The sequence below is a fragment of the Halyomorpha halys genome, unplaced genomic scaffold, assembly GCF_000696795.3.
Source record: "Halyomorpha halys isolate HHAL.00 unplaced genomic scaffold, Hhal_1.1 Scaffold425.1, whole genome shotgun sequence".
NCBI classification, from domain to species: domain Eukaryota; kingdom Metazoa; phylum Arthropoda; class Insecta; order Hemiptera; family Pentatomidae; genus Halyomorpha; species Halyomorpha halys.
In genome coordinates this window covers 920,960-942,157 of record NW_027114575.1, presented here as the reverse complement: position 1 = coordinate 942,157, position 21,198 = coordinate 920,960, and the positions used below count along the sequence as shown (strand labels likewise).

The 21,198-nt window shown below is 29.5% G+C and overlaps 1 protein-coding gene across 2 annotated transcripts in view; it reads right to left on the bottom strand.

The window, feature by feature from the left end:
- The window catches only part of pcx (pecanex), a 36,168-nt gene extending 19,243 nt beyond the window's left edge, over positions 1 to 16,925 (bottom strand). Inside the window, exons 1-12 of one of the 2 annotated variants that reach the window (XM_014423514.3) lie at positions 16,626 to 16,925; positions 16,032 to 16,228; positions 12,297 to 12,442; positions 12,152 to 12,226; positions 10,104 to 10,180; positions 9,885 to 10,011; positions 9,149 to 9,271; positions 6,173 to 6,259; positions 5,725 to 5,820; positions 5,536 to 5,634; positions 2,880 to 2,985; positions 1,909 to 2,169 (exon numbers count right to left, since the gene is read on the bottom strand). In XM_014423514.3, coding sequence (XP_014279000.1) covers positions 1,909 to 2,169; positions 2,880 to 2,985; positions 5,536 to 5,634; positions 5,725 to 5,820; positions 6,173 to 6,259; positions 9,149 to 9,271; positions 9,885 to 10,011; positions 10,104 to 10,180; positions 12,152 to 12,226; positions 12,297 to 12,442; positions 16,032 to 16,228; positions 16,626 to 16,778 — 1,547 coding nt within the window. In that variant the 5' untranslated portion in view covers positions 16,779 to 16,925. The remainder of the gene's footprint in view (positions 1 to 1,908; positions 2,170 to 2,879; positions 2,986 to 5,535; positions 5,635 to 5,724; positions 5,821 to 6,172; positions 6,260 to 9,148; positions 9,272 to 9,884; positions 10,012 to 10,103; positions 10,181 to 12,151; positions 12,227 to 12,296; positions 12,443 to 16,031; positions 16,229 to 16,625) is intronic. The other variant, XM_014423515.3, reaches the window with a different exon arrangement.
- Between the last annotated feature and the right edge of the window lie 4,273 nt (positions 16,926 to 21,198).

Sequence of the window (21,198 nt, the reverse complement as noted above, 5' to 3'; positions counted from 1 at the left end):
TACCATGTTAAATGTTATAAGTATAGCATTGTGAGCAGCCCTATTTAAAGTCATGTTAAAAGATAAATGTATAAGAACTAGCGGATTTTCTGAGCAACTTGTTTAGTAACCTATTCCAAAACTTTGTATTATTGTTTACTTCTAAGTTTTGATTATAGTAATTTATAACAACATGCCTAAATTAAGTGAAAAGTAGAAGTGTAAAAGTTTGGCTACTGATATTTTTTAAAAAGTCCAAAACACAAGACAAAAGAAAAAAACAAAACACAAACCACGAGTAAGTAACCTAACATGACAACAAATAAAATGGTGACAAGCTCAGCTCGTCTGTTTCGTGACGTCATTCTCCATTTAACAGACCTAGTAACAGACTCTCAGCCATGTTACATGTTATATCGTTTTAACTTGGTAAAAGAAGGAAATATTTCTCCATTTAACATGTTAAACTAAAGATCATGAATACCCCTATTAACGTTTTAAAATTCTACTATCTATTCTTGCAATTCCATTTTGATAATTTACTTTGCTATTTAAATTCACATTTTATTATCATAATTTCTTTATATTACTTATGATAGACGAATATTTAAGGGATTAAATGAAGCTCTATTACTTTAATAACTAATAGTAAGATGGTGAATCATATAGACTGGTACTCAGGCTAGTATGATAGCAATTAGGCATATAGTTTATACACCAGATTTAAATCTTTCCTTGTAATGCTAGGTAGGCTGGGGCACGACATATGGCCACTGGAGCCAATGAAAGTTCTTAGCAAGGTTTTGTATACATACCAGCTAAGTCAGGGACTAGCTACAAATTTTAGACCTAATAAGGACATGGGAACTTATTTAGAAAGATTGATGGGAATGAGGAACTAAACACAAACAACGCACTGGCTTTCAGTTCAAGAATTAAGGGGAAACATATTATTGTGCTAGAATCAATAGAACTAATTTATCTAAACCATTTAATTGACAGAACAAGGTACAGAGGTTGGTACCTGGAGAATAGACAAACCAGAGAGTATGATAGGGGGATGAACCTCAGTCTTTCAGGCCTCAGCATAATGACAATTAATAGCTATTTCCAAACCTTAATAAAACGAGGTGAAGGATTAATCTACAGGAAGCAAAGTGGTTATCAGTGCTTGAGAAGTCGTCCAACTTGGTCTAAATTGATAGAGGAATGTAGAATCAATTTAAAGATTCTCCTTTTGTCCATTACAGTCTGGTTATGGAAACAAGGAAGTGTATGTCATTGCAAGGAAGGGTTCAATATAAGAATCCCTTGCACAACAGCCCATCTGTGATTTACAAGCCTCGGTTGTCTTAGGGAATCAAGGTGGCTGTGCGTAACAAGTTTGAGCTTAATTGAAGAAAGATTAGGGGACAGCTACACATCAGGCTGTTTAGAAGGACCCTGCAGAAACAGAACTACACTTCTACTAACGGACAGGATCACCTTAAGGAGTATGGAAGAACTGTACACAGTTCAAAGTTGCCAGAATAAACTCATCTTCAATTAGGGCGCCAAGTTAAATATCTGGAAGTTTTGCAGAATAGAGGACAAAATTTCTAAGGATATAGAAATTAGATAAGATAGTAGAGTAAGAATACACTACTTCCACTTCGATTGTAATTGCATCATAGATCTTAAACTGCGATTGATCGACCCATACAATATATGCAGTCTTCAAAGCCAACTGGCCAGAGCTTTTACAGAGTATGTGATAACACATGATAGGAGTAAACAAGGAAAGAAAAAAAATTGTTAGTATCTCCTAAATATGGACTTTGATTATTTTCTTTCCTGATTTTGTCATAAGTTCCATTGTTAGAATTGTTAGATATATATAATTTCATAATTCTAACACTTATTAGTAAGTAAAAAATACATTTATTTAACCTGTAATATCTTCTAGGTGCTTTTGGAGACTCAACTGAATCCATAAAATGAATAACAGATCGAGAAGGAGCTTGTGGCACTTCAAGATGACTTTCATGAGGTGTTTGTTGTTGAGGAGAAAACAATGTGATGGGTTGAGAAGAAACACGGGGAGCCAAAGACTGAAGGATGAAACCTCCACCAGGGGCTTGTGTCAACTGATGTAAAGTAGACAGAGCAGCTGATGAAGATCCAGGAACAACTGGTAATACAGGGCTTAACCTAGACAATATTAATCACCCTTAGTAAGACAAGTAGAAATTAAAAATTATTTTTGAGGATTGCAATTAGTTTCAAATTAGCACAAAAGTCCAGTAATTCATTACCTAATTATATAAGTATTTAAAATTGACATTGAATGAAACACATAGAGTACTCATACACTCGTAACATCTTTAGGGATGTAAATATTAAAAATAAATATTATATCGGTAGTTTTCAAACATATCAAAATAGCAGTTCGATATGTATCAACAAAAAATATTGATATTTCAATAAATTGGGCCTCAATATTTTTAATTTTTGAAGGAAGTAGAGATAGGATATCGAAAACAAAATATTGATTATCATTTTAATAGTGATATCAATATCAGTAATTTTCTATCAAATTAAAAATATGGTCTAATGATTTAATACATTTAGTACATCGTTAAGTAAGTTTTATTTTCTTATTGCTCTGAATATAAAATACATATATACTTTTGAAAAGTCTGAAATGAATGATTACATAAAAATAAAAAATATTATGCCAATTAAACTCAGAAAATATGTTCAACAATAAATGCAATTAATATACAACTATATAAAGAATTAAAGCTTATGCACTATATAATTGCAATTTTTACCTATTTCTAAAATAAATAAACGGAATGAAAACAATCATTTAACAAATTTTACCTAATAATAAAAACTTTAATTTAATTAATGGTCACCTTGATGGAGGTGCAGATGGCTGGGCAGGAAGTAGGCAGCTAAGTTCATTCTTCTTGTTATTGTTGTTATTTACATCATCAGGTTTACTGCTTTCACCACTCGCACCTAACATAAACAATTACTTTATTTCAATAGATGATATAACTGGCACCTATAGAAAATATTTATGTGACAAAACTAAATGCCTTTATTACCAATTTACAGGCACAGGTTTCATAGATATTCATGCTATCTGGTGTTTATTGATATGATTTCTAGATTTGAAATTTCTATATAAAAAAAAACAATAAGGCAACAAAAAAATTTGATTTTGAATCTTTTTTGGTGCGATTCAAATAGCCTCTTCCAATAGGAAATCCCTATCAGCCCGATACAACATAAATCTTTCAGTTATCAGCAAGTCTGATGATTTTTAATTATTTCTAATGTCTGATAGAACTGGATTTTCCGAATAGACAAATGCTGTCGCTATGTATCTTCATCTGTATAGATTTTATAATAACATTGCTGAACTTTCTTTTATGGACAGTTTGGAAGGTAGTATTATTTCCTAAACAAAATCTCTTTATAACAGAATAAAAAACATTTCTTTGAATATATATCTGAATTATATTATATCCAAGTACACAATACTGGCATAAATGAATATCGTCTGCCAGAACAAAATCTCTGTAAGTACTTGTTTAACTCCTACCAGAATTTTCCTGCAGCTCAGAATTTAGGAGACCAGTTCAGTAAGGCACACTAAGCCGATGAGTAGAGCATCTTTGTTCATTCCTTTGTTAACTTCTTCTATAGAAATAAGTGGACTAGGAATACAAATCCAATAAACTAAACTTATGACACATTTAAGTGCTGTTTAAGTTGAAGGAGTTGCTTGTAGTCACACTTAGCTAGCAATTAGCTTTCTAGGACAATCATGATGATCTTAATTGCAGCCTTTGAACCAGACTTTTTCATTTTTCCTCAACAGAAACTTTATCAGGGTGAAATAAATTGTCGCAACTTCAGTCACAGCTGGTCCAATTTTCCTTATTACAGTACTAACTAGAACTGGCGATGTGGGCAACTATTTATAGAACTTCAATCATTGATAACCTGAAAACTATAACTGATAATTGAACGTTTTCCATCACTGAGGTAATTAGTAATAAAAAATGAAATTTCCATCACCTCTTCATACTGTAGAGGGTGCATATTTAAGTGTAAAATTGTGGTATTTTATAGAATCACTTTTTGAGGGAGAAACCAACAAACTCCATAAATAGATTTCTAACTGTATTACCAATATTGTGTAATTCATGTTCAATCCCATTTATTCAATATTTATAATTTTATACAGTGATTTTAATAGCACTGGCATATGGTCTTTAATTTGAGAGTATCTTCAATTTTTTATCTTTCTCCAGTGCACACCTAACTCAGGAATTTCCATTGGGATGAAATTTTTTTTTTTGTTGATCCAACGTGATCTGAAGGCATGAATAGTAAAATAACACAAAAATCTTGACCATCTGGGTGCCAACACTGCGGAAAATAAAAAAAAACTACAGAACGAAATTATTTTAGAATTAGATTTCCCACAAAAATCAATCATCATTATTGAGGCATTTTTTATTTATTGATTGGTAATGACAGTTGTTTTTATCAAATTATGACATATTCTTATATGAAACTCAGTCCTGAAACTATAAAACTATTCCTAAAACTATAATTCCTAAAATATAATTCCTGGAACTATAAAACTATTGTTAATCGAACTTATTTGTGTTTTTCATTGACCGCACCCCCAACCATCTTCTCCTCGTTCATCACCAACGGTCAACTATCTCTCATAATTATAAAACTATTCCATTCCATTGGCAACGCCAGGGATAGATACACTGGCAAAGAACTAGAGAAGGTTAGAAAATGAACAATATCCTCAAAACATAAACCACAAGCCATTATTCTGATCCAGTTAAAATCATTCAGAATTCCAAAAATAGTAAGGGTTAGTGGGGGCGAACATGTATGGTAGTACAGCCTCTGTAACTATTTTCAGTTGAAAATTTGCTAGAAAGTTAAGTTACAAACAGCAATAGTAAAACCATATCAGAACAATCCAGGCAAAACATCTAACAGAAACATAAATGCAATCCATGATAACAAAAAATATCTACAAGATTAACAGGGTGGGCCAGATCCTGTTAAATCTTGTAGCACTTACAGAAATTTTCTTTGATTAATTTTACTAAGGGATTTCTCTTTTGACTTTTTAGTTTTTTGTTTTGTCAAAAAATAATAATTATTGATTTATGGTAACAAGGATGTTTACCCTTACACTGAGCCTGCGGCAATGTAACAAGAATTATGGCCCATAATAAAATAGAAAAAGTTTAAATTGAAATAGAACAGTATCATTAGAAATGGAAAATATTACACTTAACTAGAAAGATTTCAAATAAATTATAAATGCTACATATATACTACATGCGTTCTATTCTATATATCACATTAAATATCTTTAAAAATTTAAAAGAATTGTAATATTTTAATAAATTATTGTACACACAATTATATATCTATATATAGAGCCATAATAGAATCAAATATAATAAAACCAAGCTTTGATAAAACTGTAATATCACACCAATAAAAAAAAATATTATTAACCAGAGGAATGCCTAGGCACTAGAGCTAAAGCTTGACGTGGTCGATGCTTAAGCCGCCCCCTTCTGATGCGATGCCGTTCACTTAAAGTGCAGCCAACCACTAAAATATTTAAAAAAAATATGTACTTGAAATTATTATCCAGAAACTAGAAAGTAAAATAGAAAATATAATAATTGGAAATAAATGGACCTGGTGTGCTCAGAGTTTTAGAAATTATACATTGCTCTTGTGGAGGTGTTTTCAACTGGGGAGGAGGTAATTCACCATCTTCCTCTTCTTCCGGAGCTGTAACCAAACATGTAATAGAAAATTCAAAAAAGCAACGAAATGTAAATGTTTATCAACTAATAAATTATAAATTATGGATTTTTCCCTGTTAACAGTAATATAATATTAAAAATAAAGTTAGATACATTTACAAGAGATTGAAAAAAAAAAAATGAAGTTGACAGAACACAACACCTACACCTTAAAAGACTACAATCTACAACATTAATATGTTATAAGACCATCACACCCCAGAATCAAATACAAAACCAAGTACCTTAAAAGCAAAAGACTCCCTTTTTTTTTTTTTACGTCATGCAAATGAGAAGAACATAGAAACAAGTAAAAAAAAAAATTAAATTTAACTTACGAGGCTGATCTAATAAACTAAGGGAGGTGTCTGAGAGTGTGTCATCAGAAAATGTGTAACTCCAAAGCCCAAAATGCCGTGACTCATCTGTGTAAATGTTATTGATGTACAAGTACACTTCAGCAATAGCAAAGAGTTTTTAAATCAATAAATTTCCCTAACCTTCTATTATATACATATTAGTAATTAAATTGATATACTACCTGTTAGCAAAGAAAGTTTTTAATATTTCAGTTATATAAAAGCAACCTTCATCACAAAATAAATAAATATATACAAAAGTCAAAAAATTGGAGGAATAAAACTTTTATGAACTAAATTTCATAAAAAAGTGAAAGTATGATAATCCAAACCACTCAAAATATCAGAAAGAGTTACTATACCAACTCTTATTTCAGAGCAAAAAAATTCAGGAAAAGCAATATGTATAAGGACAAAAACTTATATGATTCATACAGGACTCAATGTTTCACACAATTTTAAAAAGAAACATAAAACTATAATCCATTAAATAAAAAAAATAGAATTCTTTTCTTTTTTTACAAAATTATAGTAGCACAGAAAAATAATAAAAAACTTGAATAAAAAAAAAAGTAGGTACATAAAAAATAAAAATAAATTAAAATTTGCTGGATCAAGTTAATCCATGAAAATATTATATTTCTTTACCGTTTGTACACAAAGAGCAATAGATATAGATGCTTAATATCAATAACATGTTCTTGAAAAAATTTCCTTTGTCATGCAAAATGTGGTATTTCTGATTTTTAAACATGTTTTATAACTTAATAACTCCAAAAAAATCTGTTGTTTGGCCTTAAAGCATGTCTGAACGTCATTCTGAAAATACTTCAAAAAATAAAATTAAATTATTTGTATACTCTTTATTTCTAAGCACACAGATCCTAATAACTTCCAATTTTCAATTAAGCAGGTAAAAGTTTCAGGCACCTAGCCATTTTCAATACCTATAATATTTATCTAGTCTTGACAACATATAGTATTCATTCTGAAACAAAATGGTGAATGATAATGTCAAGGTTTCAAGTATCATCTTGGGGTAATCAGTGACTTTTATTCCAATTTTTACAAAAATTGGCATAGTAGTCTGATAGAAAAGTCACACACAGCAAGATGGTATAAGAAGGGTTGGCAAAATGTCAGTGACACCAGTGTTTAGGGAGTTAGGGTCATAAGAAGGGATCTATTATTACATTATTATAAGGAGTTAGGATCCATTATTATATCTAGTTATTATTAATCTGGTACTTAATTTTTATTCAAATATTGGTGATCAAACATTTATTTGCAATGAACAGGGTGTCCAAAAATTAACTTATAATTTATTTGATATATAATTATATTTTATTTATGAATGTTTACTGTTTTAGTTAAAATTATATTAATTTTTTTTAAAAAAGATGATTTTAATGGTTATATTACAAATGAAAAATAATTACATTGTGGTTGTAAAATTATATAAAATCATGAATTCATAACATGAACAATAGAAATGAGACCAAATTAATTTTTTTTTTTTAATAATAGAAACTTTACTTGTAGGATACAAAAAAGAGGTTAATTGATTTAACTTGTGGAATATATAAACTGCTTTATCTTAATAAAATTCTAAATACTATACATTAAAAATTGTAACAACAAAAGAAAAATTGAAATTTTTAAACTAATAAAATATTTCATTCAGTCTACTTTCTTAGTCTTGGTTAAAAATGTCTTTACTATTTGCAATTTTTGTAACTGCCATGTATATACCAGCATTAGGAATTTCCGTTCATCAGATGGTATGTTTATATTTTGTATTTATTAATGGTTTATACTTGACTGTTATTAGATCACTTGATCTCTAAAACAAACTATAAGCACTTTAAAACACCTCAGATTATATTGTCTTTTTAGATGTCCTCCATCAAAAACATTTATTACAAGAAAAATAGTCCTTGGTTATTATTTTATTTTTAGATAAAGTTAAGTTATTCCTAACTTAATTTGAGTTAATCTTATTAAATTTCCACACTTTTAATTCATTATTCAGTCTTACCACCCTTTAGCTTTAAATTTGAAGTTGGTTTTTAATAAAAAATTTTAATATGTATAAAATAAACCATTGCTACTACTTGTATTTTTTTCAGCATTTCTAGCATAAACTTGTTTCACTCTAAATTTCAGTTCACTATTATTTAACAGGAATGTTTCTTATTTTTGTTTTCTTAAAATCAAAACTAACTAAATTTCAACTTTTCATTAAATTATTGCAAACTCATTTTAAGTTATATTATATTATTACATTTGGTCATAACTATAATCCATCATTTTATCTAATCATTAAACATAAATTTGAAATGAAAGGTATAGAGGAAAACGATCTATCACATATTATATTGAAATCTTTTCAAAAAAAGTTTTTTCCCTGGAGTGATGGAGTATCAACTACAACCACTTGAGATTGGTTTTATTTAATTTCAGGAAAGTTCTCACAATTCTTACTTTGAGCCTAGCATATAACAATAGCATCCTGAGCCATACATATAACAATTATAATATTATAATTGAAATACTATTATTATATAATAACTATAACAGTAGATTCTGTCGAGCTGTTAACAGACAAGGTATTATTTAACTGGTTAGTCTGTTGAGATGTCCTATTCAATCAGTATCAGCCTGGATGATGCCTAAATTGACTAGATGTTCACTGATCAGTCATTACTTGCTGTCACTGATCAGTCATTACTTGCTGTTAGAGAGACTTGAGGTTTTATTTAGTATCTTCAAAAGTAATCTAAAAATTCTAATGATGATCATTGGAGATCTGAGACCAGATGTTTGATTTGATCTCATAAAAACGGATATAGTTCCATGAAAGATTCTTTAGATATCATTATTTATTTTTTATCACAAATTACCACCCTCAATGTCAAATAACAGAAGCTAGCCATCATCTGAGAAATTACTTACAATGATGATGACGTTCATTTTCACTGTCAGTGTTGTGAAAAAGCCAATCAAGGCCACTAGGACTCAAAGTCTCCCCATCATATTCTTCATCAACACTACTGCGTGGCAGTCGAGCTCTTCTACCTAAAAGAATTTAAGATTAGCCAATATTATAACATTTCTATATACTGTAAATAAAGAATATTAAATAAATGGAGGTATTCAATATTAATAATATATTAAGTGTCAATATTTCCTATATGATAAGAACAATAAAAAACACTAGGCATACTTAAGAAAATATAAGAATTCAAAGATCAATACTATTATTAAGTGTACTATTCCATTTAAATAAAATATATATATATTTAAATTTCAACATCTCAACCAACAGCATAAGCTATTAACCTTGTCCTGTATTGTTAGATTAAAAAGTTTACAATCATGAAAATTAATTAAAACAGGCAGAGCCTCAGGACATGAAAAATACTTATTACACTTTTACATACATTAGTTTGGTAACAAATGACATTGCTTTCAAGGAAGTAACATTGGCTTACATTATATAGTTTAATTACTATTTTTTTATCTCACCGGGACCATCGTCCTTTTAAATGAATATATTTCCATTTATTTAATTAATTTTAAGGAGAAAAGAATCTTTTATCTTAAACACTTCTATGTTACAAATTTTTTATTCCAAAAAGGTAAATTTTAAATTTAATATAGAATATGAAGTCATAAAAAACATGCATACTACTAAGTCGTTGGCGTCCCCTTCTTTTTTTGTGACGGTGATGAAATCTTCTATCTTCAGCGAATAAATCACCTCCTTCTGCTCCTTCCAATATTCCTATCCCAGCACATAAACTCATTGCTCCACTCTGAAAAGCAATGAAATATTATAAAATTAATTGGAAAGCTAAAACAAAATTTAAAAAAAAAATTATTATAACAGAAAAAGAGACAGGCCCACCAAATCACGATGCAATGAAACTTGACTAAGAGATCTACTGCTACCAGCATTCATCCAACTGGTACTTGCCACTGAATCTATAAATACAAAAATATAGAATGTATAAAATAAGCTCTTGTTTTATTCATAAAATTAAGTGTTTTTTTATTCAGAGTTTATATCCGTATCTGTATAAAGAATGGTAAAAAATAAAAATAAGTTCCCTCAAATTCCTAACTTTAAGCATCCAGAAAATAATAACAAGCATCAATAGCCGGGCAATAAGTTCTAGTTAGTAATTAAACACTTAAAAATCAATTGTTCATTTCTCAAGATTATGAAAACCACAGTGGTCCTCACTTTATATAATAATAATAATATTAAAAAAAATAATAATGCAAGTGATTAATTTTTACATTATTATCAGGCCTCATCAGTGATTAATTTAAAAATAAATCGATATCATATTAATGCTTTTTTTTTTTTTTTTTTTTTACACTCCTGATTTTTCTCATATTTTCAGGTTAATTTACAAAGTGAATAAATAATAAGTAAATTACAGGAGCTGTATTTGTATATATCATTAGGTCTCAATCCAAAATAATCATATTTTTTCGGCGCATATTATAATGCTAATACCTTTATGACATATAATATTATGCTTTCCACAGATTAATGTTAAAACAAGAATTCAATTTAATAAAACTGTATTTTCAACATTCATTAACTAACCAACAAACTGATTGATTGGCTTGAAAGATAAGGCAATTCAAAAAATTTAATTTTTATTTTTCAAAGAACTTGACTTCTTATTTCTAATATATCAGGAAGTAGGAAACATGTGCTTAGACAAAATTACCTGGAATATAAACACTAAATAAATTTTTTTTTTTTAATTAAATGTTTTATTCCAAAGAGACATGATATCTCATAATCATATATGAGGTATATGGATAATAATAAATAGCATTCATGGTAACAGTAAATTTGCTGAACCCAAAAAGTAAAAAATGACCAATACTTATCACTCTTATCTTAGTTGTTCCCTTTGGGAAAGACAATCAGACAGTCTGAGCATCCAACAAATTAATTTAACAACACTTATGTCCAAATACTGTGATGAAGATGGTGGATTTTAATTTAATTCAAATATAAAATATTCATATATATATGTATGTAATACGAAGATGGTCAGGGTTGTGGTCGAAAAGAACAATTTTTTTTTTTCCTTTCCTACAGTATTTCCTTTTACATAACTTTATGAAAGATTGTTAAGGATGGAACTAGGCTTCCTCTAGTATTTTCATCCATTGAGAACAGTGCACTGCACACTGCATGTACCACATGCTGCACACAACATTGCATTATACCAGATGCTGATATCAAGATACCTACTAACCTCACTTCAAGGACCCCATCTTAATCCTACCCACCTAAGACTGTTTTTCCTTACAATGGAATAACCACCAACATCCTGATAACAACGGTGCTTAACACCAAGCCCTATATCAACTCATCCTTAAAATATAAATTCAGTACCTATATTCTGGGGAATTTTTTTCTAAAACATATTTTCCCTACTTAATGGTATATTGGTAAAGTTCTATTAAAAATATAAATTATAATTTAATTTTAATATCCTAATATTTTAGGTAGTCAGTTTGTTTAATGGTTAATGTTAAAACAATTTAATTAAAGTAAATTCTCGTTTTAACATGAATCTATGAAAAATGAAAGAATTGCACAAAGTGTTGCCCTTCACCTATTTGATGGGGAATGACATTCTGGAATCTAAAGTCAGATTCATCAAATGGACAGATGACATTTCAGAATAATCTTGACAAACTCAGCTTTAATATGATCAGGTGCATAAGGCTGAAAGTTCCATCTTTCCATAATGGACTATCTATTTTTGAACAGTGAAGTTCATTTTCATTTTGAATCCTCTTTTCCCCATGTTCAAAAAATATTTAATATTGAAGATAGGTGAATAACAATTCACAGTTGGTTTTTACATCATAGGAAATTCAAATAGACCTCCTATCAAAGTTAAAAAATAAATAACAAACCTTTTCTGAGATTACAACTGCATAGGCCATCACTGCTTTCGGAACTGTTTTTTCTATGAACATCAACTTTGAGATCTAAAAACAAAATTTAAGTTAAAAATTCTATATCACAATTAAATTATAAACAAAATAGATTTTAACTTGCCAATAGTACTAGCTAAATGTTGAGCAGCAATATCATTGCTATCTGTCACCGACGAAGCAGGAGGACTACATTCAGGTGTGGCACTGGTGCCAGCAATACTTAATCTTTTAGTATTCAATACTTGCATTTCAATCCCTTCTTCTTCTCTAAAATAAAATCATAATGTTTCAGCAAATGATAAAATTTATTTTTATATGTAAGGGAAAATATCACTTGGTAAAAAGAAACAAGATACATTAACAATCAAAACTATGTAGTTTTTAGTCCTATACATTGTTTAATTAGATACAGATTGATTTAATTAGTTAATATATTAACATATTTTGACACAAAAAGGCACAAACCATGTACACAAATAACTTTCACTGTTAATGTTATAAGCCAATTACAATGTAATTTTTGTAACCTAAACACGATGAGAGTAATGAAGAATAAAGGAAAATACATGGTATTTGAAAAGTTAAATTGAAAGGTCTATGTGTCACAATAATCTTCAGTCTATGTTTTAAATCCATTCTTCTTGAAGCAATTATTTATTTATATAACAGATCAAACGTGTGTTGTGGATCACTGGAGAGCGGAGGTATAAGAGAGTGAAATAGGGAGAATCAAATTGTTAAATACGGAAAAAAAAATAGTTAAAATATATTATATGTAATGTATATACAATTATTGATTTAAAAAGGAAAATGTTTTTGTATAATGTAAATATATATCCAGTTATGGATTAATGGGTATACAGTGCATTATAGCAACCCAATGTATTTGGGCATCATGGCCAAATAAAGCATTTCTCTTCATGCTTTTATTATCATTCACATTGTGTCCCAAACATTACTATTAGTTGGTGTCTGGAATTCAAAGTCTCTAAGTAACTGTTCACCTTCTTTTCTGTTTGTTGATTTTGAAATTTAGGATGCAGAGGTTTAGAAGTTGTTTTAGGACTATTTTTCTGACAAGGATTCTCAGCCATTTGCTATAAGTATTACAGGTTATCCATACCTAGTTATTTGCCACGTAATCTGTTGGAAAATTCCTCACATTTCTAAATGATGACTAAGGGTTTAAGTTTGTGAGTCCCAGTACAGTTTGCACCCATCAAAACTGATAATCCATGTTTGCTGTCTTTTCTAACATAACATTCAACGCCTTTAAATGATGAGTCTTGTTAGACAAACTTTTAAAAAATAGTCCATCCTCATCAGCATAAAAGATGTCTCCTGGTTCATAACTCTTAATCAACTCCTCAAGTGTATTTTTCTATCATTAACTGCCACATTTTTTTTTTTTTTACGAACCACTTATTTATTATGATTTTTTTTAAAGTTCATATCTTATTCTGAATTTTTTTGGCCATCCATTGCTGCCTCTGAATTTTTTTTATTCCAAATCAATCACAAACTGTCAGTTGAGCTTTTTCTAAAAGGATTATGTTTAAGAAAAAATCCAATCGGTAGTTGCAATTTATTGAGTCAGATCACAATAAAAAGAAAAACTGTAATCACTACTGAAAAATGATGAATGACTCATGAAGATGACTCATTTTCCAAAGGTAAATTATTTTTTACTGAGATGATTAAAAATTTGTAATAAGGAGATAATTTTTCATAACCTATTCCTTATTAGTCAACATTATATCCATCAAATAGTATGGCTAGTTCAACAGGATTTGAAAAAAGTTGTTTTAATGTATCATTTAATTTTAATTATTTTCTTCTGGCTTCAAATCCTACAAAGATTTGAAGATTGAGTAAGATTATATTCTGTTTCAATTAAAAACTATAGTGGTTAATGAGTTCATTACCTCTGTATTATAAATAAATTAAATAATAAAGTAAACAATTAAACTTTAAACAAAACAATTATCTTAAAAGCAGATGTACTTATATATACTGCATATTCACAATCAACCTAAAAAATTCTGAGCTCGACTTGTCCTCCCTCACCACTTGTGGAGGAAAATCAGAATTCCATGAAATTTCAGAGCTAGTCTCGCGAGCACATAGCATTTACTGAAAACCAGTGAAGTCGATATAGCTACAAATGTATATGGGTTCAGGATTAGAGCAATGTGGCCATTATCAGAACTCCAATATAACTATTTATATAAAATCACTAGACCATTGTCTTTTCAATCTCTGAGGAGGATTGTAAGAGTGGGTGAAGCAGGATAGAAATTGTACTAAAAGATTACCCCTACATTTATGGAAACAAATTATTTCCACTAATAATGATAATTAAAATAATGGAAACAATTAATCTCTTAAATAACTAAATTTAAAAATAAATTAGTGTATTAGAAAAAATATTATTTCTTTTATAATTATAAACATAATTCAATTTTAATTCTTACAAAGAAAAATATTGGTTTAATTCTATATTAAACACATATTAGTGAGGTTCTTAAAAAGACTGAGTTTCACACAAAGTATGTATCAAATTTTACCAGAAAAAAATAAATACAAGCACTTAAAAATTTCCATAGACTTTGTATCTTTCATCCAACTTTTCACTTGACTACCTTTCTAACTGGAGAGTTTTTCATAACCATTTCATTTTTTTCATAATAAAACTTCTTCAACATTTGCTAAATTTACAGTGAAGCCCTATCTTATTCTCAATCAGATAAAATCCTAAAAATAGACAAGAATTTCTTGACTGGTAGACAATTTTTTTTTCTCAATAATTAGGAGTTTAGAGGTAAGTTTTATACAATGAACAAATAATCAACAAGAGAAGGAAAAAGCAGCCCTTAGTGAGGCAAAAAGTGGAACTTAGGAATTAGATTGTCGAGACTACATTTCTCTTCTTACAACCTGACAACATAAACTCATTTGTATTTAAATTAATTTATGCCCTGATCTTAATTGAAAGAAATCTATTGGGAGTTTGTTAATCTCTTGAGCGAGCATAGCAAGATGTCAACAACCTCTGATTTGTTCAAATCAGTAATAATAAAATGGAACTTTCTAAACCTCAACAGAAATATAGTCTAGATGGTCAAATTAAGTGCCTAAAAGCTCATGTTTTCTGTAAAAGTACAGCCTGCCAGTAATCCAGACCTCTTTACACCTGATTTAAATTAATAGACATAAATTTGACTACAATCTTTCACTTTATAATCGAACTACTTAATGTAAATAATACTGATACTGAAAATCAATTAAAATGAGATATCACTTGATATGATAAAACATCCAAGTATATAAATAAAATGAATTGACGCTATATATTTATTTCAAATCAATCAATTTAATAAATAAAACTGATCAAAAGTTAAAAAGCAAATATAAATATTTTTTTTAGCAAACATTGGGCAACAGCAAAGATTCCTAGTAAGCTAAGTACTTTAAACAAAGAATCAAACTAATTTTTATATTCACTATTTAATTGAAGACCAATAAAATTTAAAACATCTCAAGAAAACAAAAAAAAATTAATAAAGTTTTATAAATATATCCCAAGGTAAAAGCCATTTGCAACAGTTTGATGCAATGACAATTGTACCTTAGAATCATTTAAAAAATTCAATTATCATTCAAATCAACTGAATTTCGAATCATAAGTACTGTATGACCTACTCAGGTGATTCATACCAATATAACCTACATCAAGTAAACAAAAACATTTATTAACAAATTACTTTAATTATTTTTAAAAAAGAATCATGTCGGGAATAAATAAATAACTCACAAGGAAATTTAAATATCTATTTAGGTAAATTAGATTTAATACCTTGGTGGATTCAGTGGGGTACTTGTATGATGAGGTTGATGTTTTCTTAGATCTTTGTCATCTATTTGTTCTTCTACCACACATTCTGGTTTGTCAAACATACGATGAAGTGAGAAATTAATAAGTTTGATGATTGTGAAAAGAATGGCAACACTTGTGCAATAACCACCCCAATAAACAATAGAAGGTGGTAGATACTGAAAAAATATTAATATCAATGCAATAACTTTCCTAGTTGTGGTAATCATAGAATATATTTAACAAACACTGAGTATGTACAAGTCACTGAACGTCATATAAACATTAAGAAGTAACATAATAATTTTAATCATAATCTCCAAAACAAATTCCCTATTAAGCTACAGAAAATGACACTGTGTTTTTAGGATCAAATCCTCAAGGTATTTTTCAAGAGTTCAAATAATAAAATCATGTTCAGCTTCTGAATTTAAAATTCATACAAAACAAAATCAGTTTAATGCAATAAAAAAATTGGTACCAAAAGAAAAGATATAAAAACAACATTTTCAAATAGTTTCTCCCTTCAATTAAATTAGAGAGCTTATAAAATGAATAGCTTAAATAATTACTCACAAGGTATATGGAAAACGGTAAACACAACAGAAATAACCAAAGATAAAGGTGAAATGTATTGCAGAAAATGCTTTGATGTGGGTCATAATACCACCCTCCAGTAAAAGATGCCCATACTCCTTGCCTCAATATTTCTAAAGTCTGTGAACCCATGGTATTAGGGTTCTCAAGAGCTACTCAAGTCTTTAAATCCACTCATCTTGTTAGGAAACCTAACAATAAGTGTAACGAGACACTATCATGTGTCAAATTTACTCAAAAGAGAGCACTGCTTCATCACACACTACAAATTCAACTGAACTGAGATTACAGAGATCGCTGCGACAGCTATCACAGCTGAGCTAAGAAGTTGGGAAACATGCTGTATCAATTCAAAAATTGAGTAAGGAAATGAAACATTTTTACATTAATAAAGTAAAGCATTGATTCTCAATAACTTCTAATTATTACTTGTTAGACTAACTTAATTTTTTTTAAACACCATGGGTTTATATTTTAGAAATTGGGAAATTGAATGTGCATAGATAAGTACACCAGCTTGAATAAGTTAAATCTTACTCTGTTAATAGTCAGTATGAAAATATTAATATAATTTAGTAGTGTAAAAGGTAGGTAAACACGTTTAACACCAAAAGTCCTGCGTATTGGAGAGCTAACTTATGAACTGGAGAATCATATCCCTTTTTTGTTTCATTTCAAAAAATTCTTAATTCTAATCTTTTGTTTTGTCACTCTCACAATTTTATGGAGATCCAGATCTCCTCGGTAACTGTGCCACATCGGACTAATCTGCCGTCTGGAGAATAGCATGGTTTGTAGCGCCACAAAAGTCTCGGACTAGGATGGTCATCACAAAAATTACAGAGAAAGGTTGAAGATGTGTATGAAACGGAATCAACTCTTGGTTTTTTATCTCATTAAGCTTAGCGATGGGTGCAAGAAGAAAAAAGGATTACACAAGTGTTTCTCAGGAAGCAGAGAAACAAAAATATGATGTGGTTTTGATTCCAAGAACACGCATAAGGTGTATATTGATTATGATCTGAAAAGTTGATCCATCGACAAGGCCTATTTAATGCGTGAGTTTCCAAAAATACTCCGACATGGTTTCTTTTCTGAAATATCATGAACCAAATAATCCAAAACTAAGGTTCGTTAACCGAGGCCGTGGTTGACTTTTTCAAAATTGAAAAACTAGAAAAATGTTCCATACTAGTCGAGCTAAACTTGACCAACAATTTTACATTAACAAATTTAAATTATGAGAAAAAAAATCCTATATTGCGACGATGGTTGTAAAGCTATTAAATGTCTGAAGCACTCAAAAGACAAACCATTTGCAAATCCATGTATAGATTTGAGTGTTTATACATTTCCGTCAACAATTGATTTTTGTCCTTAGACCACTCAGTCTCCAACTTCAAAAAATGTAGTTTATACAGCTATAGTTAATTTCACGAGTCTAAAAGATTAATTTGGAAAACAGAATGTAAAATTTTATGACAGATATACCCATTTATTTTGTAGCGCAGTTTAAACAGTTGCAAAGTGAGAAATTTCCTTCACCTCTATAAAAGTTGGTGCTACTGTTTAGTGCAGTATATTGAAGAGTCAGTTTTTGTATATATATAGTACCAGAAGCTGGAATATAGCGAGAACACTTTCCATTCAATAATGAAAGGAAATATTACAATCGTGGAATTAGGGCTCATAAAATAATTTATTTAGCAGTAAGATACTTCAACTGCGTGAATTAATAACACAAGCACACCCTACGGTAGTTGCAGGAATTTATACTTCTCCTAATTCAGACATATTGCATGAAGTAACAGTTGACAGAGAGGAATTATCGTATCGTTATACCCAACTTAGAGAATACTCCTTAAATAACAAGTTTTTTGTTGAAGTTAAAAAATTTTTGAAGTGCATTTAAACGACAGAAGTGCATCTGATGAAACATTTAAAGAAATTGAGATACTTTTGCAGTTGATAAAAGCAGATACGACGTCTGATTTTGATCTTCACCTTAGAGCAACAAGGCTGCTGACTTATTTCTTCTCAATGAATCACCTAAATAATGTTCGTGCCTGGAGTTTGCTATCATTCAATAAATATGTTCTTTACTTCTTTGTATCGTTATGTCCTCTTTTTGTGCCTGACTAATCTTTCGAACTTTAAGGTCAGAAATAGGTCTACTTGCAAGTATAGTTTGTACAGAGGCCTCATCTTCTGCAAGTTCATCATACCTCCAGTCTTCCTTAAGTGGATCCCTCCATACATCTTCTAAGCACGTATCATATTCCTTGCGTGTAGCCCCCAAACCAGAATATTATCAATATGGTTAATTGTTTTTCTTGCCTTCGGGCAAATTAGAAATTTTCTTCTGGTAATGCACGGATACCGAACTCATCCCAAATGGGAGCCGTAGGAATCTGAATCTGCTTAAGGATGTAAGAAAGGTGGTAAGATCTCTGGATTCTTCCTCTAGCTCCACTTGCCAGAAACCGCTATTGGCATCTAGTTTGAAAAAATACTTAGCCCCTACTAGCAATTATACAGCTATCGTCAGGGACAATTTTGATTTTAGTTTCACCGCCAAACATTTAATAAAACTTAGCAGGCTATAATCAATCTAAGCAGAAAAATAAACGTGTATTTGTCATTGTATGCAATCTCAGTATTTTACTAATCACAACTTTAGTAATAGTAAAATACAGAGATTGCAGAGAATAAAATTTATTATTAGATACTACAATGACAAATACAGGTCTATTTTGACTGCTTAGATTGATGATAGTTTTGTTTAGTAAATAAATGTGTGGCTGTGAAACTAAAATTAAGATAGAAGGAATAAAAGGGTTTGAGCAAAAATTTACCCAGTACTTCAGTATTTCTTACTACGCCGTTGCATCACTTTCTCACCTCAGCTACGCACAATTGAGGGCCTACTATATTATTTCGCCTTTGACCCTGGCTCAGCAGAAATAATTAGCAAAGATTTGAAACTTAAAATGCTTCAGCAATTGTTCTAGATTTTACACGGTGTAACGTAAATTAACAGACAGAGAACAGTTTAAATAAAGAAGAAGGAAGAAGTTTAAGGAAAAGTTTATAGGAAACGGTATAGGCTCCTACTAAGTGAAAAAAAATTCTTAATTGTATTATTTAGGAAATGGAATAAGAAAGAAAAAAAGACAAATGAATTCCTTCATAATGTAGCTTTGAATCATGGAGAAGAGGAACTAGAAGCCCAGGGTACTGGCAGCTCGTGGTTAGGGTAGGGGAAGAAACTATTTTTAATTCACATGCATCGGTATTCTTAGTTTTTAAGGGCATTTTACGTATATTCCCAGCAAAACCCGTAAAGGTTTTAATATTTTTTTCCTATAATTCGAAAATTCTATTCACGGAACAAATAATATGCTCGTTATAAAGATTCCCAGACACTATTTTATTAATAACTAGATAATTAATTTAAATGATAAACCACTGCATAACAATTTTCTGTTTTATTACTGGATTTTATTAATCTTGAAACATAACATTTCAAATTTTCAGTCCATTACAAAGATTCATTATTTAAAATAATCAGAAAAAAAAAAAATTAAAAACAACATTTATATATATTTAAAAAAAAAATTTAAACTAGTCCATCAATCTATATTTTTATATAATTCTGATATCCAATCAGCTTTCTTAAGAGAACCAGAAACCCCCAACATCAGAAGATACTGCTGAATAGAAAACTTGGAACAAATGTGTTGCCATTAATTAATGATTGGGTTATTAGATTGTTGAAGGATGGGAATTCATGTGATAAGAATTTGTGTAACAACCAAACTTCTTCAAAAATTAAAATAAATTGTTTCCATTTTTATTACCTTCATGAAATCCTCTGCAACAGTTTTCTTGATATCAATTTATAAAAAACTGTCTGTGCCTAAGAATTCAACTGTTGAGTACTTCCAGGATGGACACAAAACATGAAGCATAAATTTGGTTTAATAATACTGGCCAAGTACATAATCAGTATAACTTTGGGTCAGTTTAAAAATGCAAAATGCGATGGGGAATATATATATTAGGGGATACATTTATTAAAATTTTATTTATAGCTAAAATAAGAAGGTTCCCTTTTAAATACGAAATTATGAAGTAAAATAATGTTTGTTGTCTTAATAATGATAATTAATAGAAAACTAATTTATCCCTCTCTTTCTATGACACTCTCAAGCCCCACAAGAATTTTCATTGGGGCTAAGAAGTAATCACCTATGAAATGATAAATGAACCAATTTTAATTAATGTACTCATTCATTGAAGAGAAGCTTCACAAAATAATTATGATTAACATGTGTGTAAAAAAGGAATTACTACGTAAATATGTTATATATAAATTTAAGTCTTACCTGTATTGATTTTACCGAGAACTAGGAAGTGACCACCAATAAAAGTACACAAACACTTAACATATAGTTTTACATCCTGGAAGTAATTGAAGGAGTTAATTTAGAAAAAAAAAAATTATTTTTGTTCTGCATATACTTTCCTATTTTTTTTTTTTAATTTGAAC